At 40.1% G+C, this 8,397-nt stretch overlaps 1 protein-coding gene across 1 annotated transcript in view; it reads right to left on the minus strand.

The window, feature by feature from the left end:
- The window catches only part of ZCCHC11 (zinc finger, CCHC domain containing 11), a 37,856-nt gene continuing 29,459 nt past the window's right edge, over positions 1–8,397 (minus strand). Inside the window, exons 25-30 of the mRNA XM_010143859.1 lie at positions 7,593–7,753; positions 6,576–6,673; positions 4,071–4,400; positions 3,875–4,022; positions 1,140–1,313; positions 1–111 (exon numbers count right to left, since the gene is read on the minus strand). Coding sequence (XP_010142161.1) covers positions 20–111; positions 1,140–1,313; positions 3,875–4,022; positions 4,071–4,400; positions 6,576–6,673; positions 7,593–7,753 — 1,003 coding nt within the window. The 3' untranslated portion in view covers positions 1–19. The remainder of the gene's footprint in view (positions 112–1,139; positions 1,314–3,874; positions 4,023–4,070; positions 4,401–6,575; positions 6,674–7,592; positions 7,754–8,397) is intronic.

The following is an 8,397-nucleotide window of genomic DNA, read 5'->3' on the forward strand; positions in this document are numbered from 1 at the left end:
CCCCCAACCCCATTGAATTTCACTTTTTCTGTTGAATGTAATTCAGATTCAAGTGTGGGTGTCCTTGAGACAGAAGCGAGAACCGCTGGTTACTCTGCATCAGTGGACCAGCTAAAAGAAAATGGATTACAGTTACTTCAGCAAATAAATATATTTAACAGTGCTTAGCTATATTCAATGTATTAATCTTTCTTAGAAATAAAGCCATTTACTAGACTGACACAAATGCTATCTGTACGACTAACCCATTTAATGGGACACTGCAGTATTACGTTAATCCTATCTCCAAAATTCCCTCAAAATTGTCAACACATCATTTTGTTGCATTACTTATTTAACAAAAATACTTTCAGGATTTTGAAATACGGGTCTCATTTAGAAACCTTGCTACAGTGATTAGATTTTGGAAAAAAAGAGTGGGGGGGATGCGGTGCCAGTAGCTCTTATTTTATAGTAGGTGACCCAGCAACAGAGTAATTGCAAAGCCTCCAAGTAAAATTTGGGTATAGTTTCTTTCTTAGCAGAGTCAAAGGTCTTCTTCCTAAAGCCTCTCCCAGTCCTGCCAGATGCTGAACACCTTTACCATTCACCAGCATCAGGAGGAGTTGAGATGAAGTCAGCCCTTCACAGTACCCTAAATAACTGAACCTGATCTGTCTTGGAAGTTAGTGCTGCTTTGACTGCAGATGGATTGGGCTAGATACCCTCCAGACGCCCCTTCCAACCGGAATTATTCTGTGGTCGTGCAGGATTTTATGTAAGTCGTTCCACAAGGCAAGGTACAAAAGCCAAAGAAAATTAATGTCTTCAAATTCTTAACACGCTCGTGGGCAAATCATCTCAACCTCTATTGACCCAGAGGTGGCTCTACAGTGAGACAGCAGCAGCGAAGGAGAACAAGCCTGAAAGTGCAACAGACTGCAAACTGGCTCAGATTTCTGAATCTGATTTAATCCCTTCCCTCCCACAAAAATTTTCATCCATCCATACAGGAAGCTGAAGCGTTGATTCGACTCTTGAATTCATTATGGTTCCAGGGAGCCTAGCAGGTGAAACATGATTCCTTGGCTTTTAAAGCCTTTGAGACAGTAAAGAGACATGTTGCATGAGCTGTTGATTTCATATACTAGTTCTAGTACCTTGAGGGTAGAAAGGTTTGTTCGGTGGATAGCTGGCATTTCCCTGCTGCATGTAGTTCTGAGGCATATTGTAAGGCCACGCTCCTCGGAGGAGAGGAAAATGGGTAGGGGTCCCATGGTCCCAAGGGACAGAAGGAGGGTTCATTTTACCAAACTGTCCTTGGAAACCCTGATCTATTTTTCAATTGAAAGGGAAAAGCACATTGCAAGTTGAAATAATTAAACAGTAAGTCACATACACAATTTACATCTTATATAACAGTTTGCAGGGGACTTAATGCGGTTAGTCTGATGTGCTACTCTTTTTTTTTTTAAAAAATATACATCAATAAAAATTACCACCTAAATTACTTCATTATTCACTATAATAGTATTTATTGGGGAGGAAGACAGAGGATGAATCAGTATTAAAATCAAGACCTACAATTTCACTATTCCTACTATCATTCTCATGATGACAAATACAATGTCTGAACAATGTTACTAGCATCTGGTCCCACACAGATATTCACGATCACTGGGTCTGAACAATGTTACTAGTATCTGGTCCCACACAGATATTCACGATCACTGACATGGCTGTGACATGAAAGTTATTACCCTACTGCAAGAAATGGTTCTCAGACATACACTGGAATTCCACTAACACTCGTATGCTTAAGAAACTTCGTATCTAGACCATTGTACCTACTTAAATCTGGTAATTTGATTTTTAGAGAGGAAAAAATAAAATCTTTTCAGGTACACAAATTGTAAGCTCTTCTCTTTACAAATCAGTATTACTGCAGCATCAAGGATGAGAAATCAAGCATCCAAGGAGACAAGACACGAATCTTGATGCTAAATGCTGTGTTCCTGTGCTGCTCTTGTTCATAGCTCCCAATGTTACAAGGCACAGCAATGCCTCCTAATTTAAAAACTTGATCGATGTACATTTTAAAATAAATAACTATCCTTCTCAGCCTATCTCAGTCCCCTTCAGGCTCATTAATAAAACTCTGTCTGCAAGGTCTTTTTTTTTTTTTATAAATAGATGCTACACACTTAAAAGGAACAGTATCTTTTATACATCAGAAGGTGAGGCATGGCTCTGCAGTATACATGAAAACACACTGTCTATCTCAAACTTCTAGTGATCCTGCTCCTGATCAGGTGCCTACTGAAAAGGAAGTAAAGTTGCTCCTTCCAAGTCAAGATTATGTGAGCCAAGACAAGGTTCCCATGAACTTAGAGTTGTCAAATTGTCCCGAGCGAGTAAGATAGTAGGCTTCAAACAGAGAGCAGACAGCTCATCTCTACTGTGTGCCTATCCAGTGACCCCACCTCAACGGCATCTAAGCCAAAAAGGAAGCAAAACTGATTAAAATACAAAGAGGAAAAACACCAGGACTGGGAACTAGGAGAAGGAATGTGATGAGATTGGAAATGGAAGTTGAGAGAAGGGAAAAGAATTTCAAGAAAACTGTGAAACCTTTTGTGCAGGCACAATGAGAGTGGAAGCAAACAGCAAAAGAAAGACTGGAGACAGGAACTGACTAAGTATGTGATGAGAACCAGGACTTGTTAGGGGACAATAGAGCAGAAACTCAGATTTGAGGAGCTTGTCCGAAAGAAGGCAGCTACCAGGGTAAGAAGACTTGGATTGGAAGGAGCTACTTGAGAAAAGGTCAGAGCTGGGGTGGGCATGGAGGAAGGCACAGATGAGCCTGGACAGAGAATTAAGATAGAAAATGGTAAGGTGAGGACAAAGCACACAGAAAACACCCTGGTAGCAGTTTCTGTGTCCTCTTAAATATATTCCCCTCAAAGCTCTGAATAGAAACCATGCATCACCAGCACCTCAACAAGTACCTGAAACTCACTGATGAATTATACTGAAAATCTACCATTGCTGCCAACCACATTTTTAGTGCAGAGAAAGGCTGTGCAGGAGATTCAAAGCTTCCATTTCATGATGAACAACTGCATCGGTATATTGTATGATGGATTTATTTTTTAAACACGATCAGAATAAATCAAAAGACCATTACCATGATCTAAAGATCACAGTTAGAGCTTAGGGGCTGCCCAGGTTTAGGTTCCACAGAAAACCATATGGCCTTTAATTGCTGTATATTGCTTTTCTCAGCCTCAAACATATACATGCACTTAGCTTTCATATGAGGCAAAAGGCTGTTGTCCACTTGTCGCAGGGTAAATCTGTAAGAAGTACTTTCAGGAAACAACATTGAAATTACGGAGGTTAAATGTGTCAGAATAAACTTTAGGAAAAAAGAATGTATCAGATCATGTTATGTTGCACTAAACTAACGCGAGGAGGCAATGCTCAACTTGCACAACTATAGTTCTGCTGCTCTCCAAGTCTGCAGTTGCAGTCTCAGCACTCACCTAATAAACTACGTAACTACATAAATGGGAACTGTATTTGCAAGCCTATTCACAGAAATGTGCTTTAGACTCAAACAACTACCATTTCTCAGTTGAATGCATGATTTCTCATGTGTTGCACAGCTGTTAATGGACCAATGCCTAAAAGTTTAGATGAGCCAACTCACCTAATTTTTTTCTTATGAAAATGTTAAGATAGTGAAGTGACTTAGCTTCTTAAGCACCTTATTTTTAATATATATTTATTTATTTTTAATATAAAACAAGTTGAAAGAGTTAGCTGTTCCTGTAACACTTAATGCTTGTACACAAAGTGCGAGAGGTTTGATACAACAGAGAAGAGTTACCTGAATTCCCCACAGTGCCATTATTCACCAGTGAGTTTGGAGTCACAGGATTGTGCCAGTGTCCCTCATGAGAAGTGCTGGGGATTCCCATGGGCCTGGCAGCAGGCTGTGCAAAGATGATACTGGGATCATTCAAGCTTACACTGCTCTGGTTATTTGTGGTGCTGCTGCTGCCAGATCTCATAGAAAATGGAACATTTGTAGAATGAGGAGGGTTACCCGGTGCAGAGTGAATAACAGGCCCATGAATAGGCCAAGAAGTGTTGGGAAGCTGAATTTGGTGGTGATGGTGCATCTGAAGTAGTCCCAGGTTATGCAAGGTGGAATACTGACCTGGGGGAGATTGGGGAAAGTTAAACAAAGGCAGCTGGACCTGATGGGGTGGCTGTGCACCCTGCTGTGGTTGCGGAACGTGCTTAGACTGGGATATTGGTTGTGGCTGAGTCTGGTTAATGGAGGCTGGCTGAGAGGAATTCTGTGTAAATTGTTGAGGTTGTGGAGAGTAAGATGATTGATGCGAATCAGACTGGAGGGAAAAAAAAGTATGTATTTCTGATTAGTTCACTAGCTGTTTAATGGTGTTTTTCTTTAATAAGCACCCACTGTATTAGACTATTCATAAAAAAGGCAAAGCACTCCCCAGCAACACCCCGAACACTGCACCCAAGTTGCTGCTGGTTTAAGTAAGTGCAGTTCTACTGACACTGATTTTCACCATCAGAGGATTTGATCTGTTAATGGCACATCCCACCATCAGAAACATTATTCTCAGCAACCATTAGCCCCAAGCTCTTCAGACTCCTCGCACATCTGTTCCTGATTTTTAACCAGAATCTTCCCCACCCTACTTATTTACAGACCGGAATCTCATTAACTCATTTCCTTAGTTCTAAGTAGAATCATTCTTATTACTAAAGACATTTTAACTAATTCCAAAGCAAGCTCCTAATATTTCTTTAATTTTTAATTCATCAAGTAAGAAATTGAAACTCCAAAAACCCAGTTTCAACCTCCATATCCTGATATTAGGCCACGGCTAAAGGCACAGAAATAGCAATTATTACAGTCTCTGCAGCTTGTCACTACCCATGACTGCTTGCCTGCCTGTTTAAAGTAGCAGTCACTTTTCTTCAGTAATGAGAGTCTGCAGGACTTCCCCATGCCAGTCTTCCACAGCATTTCTTACAGCAGCATGCTGTGTGTCTTTGCCTGGGCAAAACGTAAAGCCCAGGAACTGGGATTGCTCCCTGCTGCCATTCCAAGTGTTCCTGTCCTGCCTCCTACTCCCTTCTACCAAACCAGGAAGAGAAGGTAAAACCTGGGATTTGAAATACAGTATAAATGTTATACAAATAGAGCACATTCACTAACTACAGCCTTCCTGCAAACATTAAACCACCACAAGCACACACTGGACACATCAGCAGCAAGAGAGGAGAAGTGTTAAGCTCCAACATCTTGGTCTGCTTCCACACTCCTGCTTTCTCTTTTCTCTCCCTCTTGCTCCACTAACATTCTCCCTTCCCATTCTCCTCAAACAATCCCTGCACAGCACACATTCGCCAAGGCCAAATGACAGCCATGCAAAACACACACGGAGTCCATGACATCCAGACAACATGAGAATGCGTGCATGCAGCAGATCCAGTGTGCATGATGTGCCTGTGGGTGCACCCACACGTCCAGTTTCTATTTCCCAAGCAGAAATACAAAGCTTCTAAAAAGATACTCCTGTGTCCCATGATACCACGGTAGTAGCTCAGCCCTTCACTTAGATTAGGGCTGTATCAGTCCCTCTTTATCAACATTACTATAGTAAAAATTACGTCGTAAGGTTTCTGTTACTTGAGCAAACACTCCAGTAAGTGCTTGCTGATCAGTTAGGAAATACTCTATACCTAAAGCAGTAACTGAACAAAGGGCATTAGCAGTCAGCCACCCTGAGTACTGTGTGTGCTTCCCCGCCACCTTTATTAGCAGGCATGTTTCTCAGACAAATAGCTTAAAAATGTATTTCTGCTATATTCTGCACACCAAAAACATTAAATGCCAACAGCTGTATTTGCTCAAATAGCCTCTGCAATCCATCTCCACTTAGCAGGTTAAACATGTCTTATCTAGTTCTATAGAGAATTGAACACATTCTAAGAGGAAAACTACCGGAAATTTTCCCATTGTTCTCTTCATACTTCTCGTGCACTTTGGCAGACTTCTGCCCTGTCTATCACATCTGAATTGAAGTATGATTCATTTGTGTTCCCTGCCCGTTCATGACAGTCCCTTAAGACGATTCTCTTAAACACAAAGAAATCATGATCATCACAAACCTAAGTCTCCAGCATGTTAATGAGATCTGTTTTACTCCCCTTAGTAACTCCACAACATTGCCAGAATAACTAAGCACAAGACTTGAAAAGACATCACAGTTTAAATCTCAAAGATAGTGGAGCTCGCCTTTCAGAACTGCAAGCTATTTCATATGAAATTTGGCTATGTAGTTTCCATATGGAAAGACCATAAATGCTCTCCAAGAGACACTACATTATAAATCAAAGTTCCATTAACTGGCAGAATGCAAATCCACAATCTGTTGAGAAAAAAAAAACATGTAAACCTGTTCCTAGCATGGCCCAGTATCACTGGTTTGCAACAGCTCGCTTACTTCAATACTATAGCTTATAGTTCTAATACTAGAACTTACACATTCTGATGACTGTCTAGTGCGCAAGGGTCGTTCCACTTGCTGCTGACTCACAGCCACTAGCTGTGAATTTACCATGCTTCGGACCAACTGGGTGCCTAATCAAGGATTAAAAATGTTAATAAAACCCACGAAGTTACAGATGACAGAATAATGAACACAGAACTGGAAGTCAGCAATACCTTAACTCTTACGTGACATATAACAGGTAGATCATTTTAACCTCTCCTCTATGTTGAAACCTTTCCCTCTACTGGCAATGGCCAACATTAATAGGGATAGCAGCTAAACCCAGAACCTAATTCTGAGTAATACAATTCTAGCATGAGCAAAGCTCACTTTGCTATCAGACACAAGCGCTCTTTTACACAGGTTTCCACACTGTTGCTGTAAGCAGTGGGATTTTAAATAGCATAGAAACAGCTGAAACTTTTGGATAAACGAGAAAGAAAAAAAAAGCAAGGTTGTCTCTTAAGTTCATTTATGATTGCTTTCTCTACTTTTTCAATTACTGCAGGTATCAAAATGCCTAATTTGAATGTGTTTGCACTTAGGCTTATCTCTAATTACTAACAATAATTTGAAAGCTGGATCAAGCTTCCTAATGCATCCGTATGGTTTTTGAAGTGTTACTTTAAGAACATTGATTTTGGGGAAAATGCATTTACTTACCTCTCACAAATGATGGAGGGTTAGCTAACATTTGAGAAACACTTGGAAATGTATTCACTTATTACTATTATTACTACTCCTAAATGCACCCATTGTGAGTGGAAGACAAATAGTGCAATACCCTGTTTACTGAGTGCATTTTTTCACCACCCATACAAAGACTGTATTTCAGGAGGCATTACTCTCCTTGAAGAAAAGCCACACTTAGACTAAAAGCTGTATTTGCAATGACTGAAAATATAAGTTGCAGAAATTTTTAAGACAATTACCAGGTCTGTACAGAAAACTAGAGAGAAGGGATCTTGGAAATTTCTTATTATATTAACGACACATGAACTAACTTACCTGGCACACTATTATTTCTCTGTCGAGTTTGTTTGAATTCAGGACAATCTCTTCTAACATGACCCACATCCCCACAGATGAAACACCTTTTCTCTCTTGTTTCTCTATCCTCTTCTTTAATTTCTTTTTCATCATCTTTCTCATTCTCCTTTTTCTTCAATCTGAATAATAATTTTTATTAGTACAGAAAAAAAAAATCTCTGTAGAGTTGTTATATTGGAATGTTCAAAGGAAACAGTTACAAAACCAACAGCTGTACCAGAATATGAGTATCTTAGGAACCCTAGAAAAACACTTTCAGGATCTGGGCTAGTTAACAGCCTGTTTGTATAAACTTAACAAACCTAGAAGCTCCCTGGAATTGTCCAGATGCTGTCTGACTGTATTGGAACAGAACTACACCTGCAGTTAAGCAGGCTTAGCCTGCCAGTTAGTTTGGGAGTAGTCCTACACAAAAATCCCACTGAGTCAGAACACACACAAGTTAGTTGCGTCTTGCAGACACAACCTCCCCCTGACTGGACATGGCGTATTTCTCTGTAAGAGTATAGTAGCATCCTGAGCCTAAACAGGATGTGAAAGAAAGCACAAAGGCTCTTTCAAACACTCAGTATTACTAATAGAACAAACAGAAGAACTAGTGATCAGGAAACAAGACAAGAAACAAAGGTCTTTTTCCACATGGTATCTGTAGATTGTTAAACATTAATACTATTTTGTGAGCTGTATATACAAATTGAGAGAGGTTTTGTGTGGCTGTGCTGTAGTAGCAGTTTGTGTGAAGAGCAGTTCACAACTTTTCCTG

This window comes from Buceros rhinoceros, unplaced genomic scaffold (assembly GCF_000710305.1).
Source record: "Buceros rhinoceros silvestris isolate BGI_N320 unplaced genomic scaffold, ASM71030v1 scaffold32519, whole genome shotgun sequence".
Classification (NCBI taxonomy): Eukaryota; Metazoa; Chordata; class Aves; order Bucerotiformes; family Bucerotidae; genus Buceros; species Buceros rhinoceros.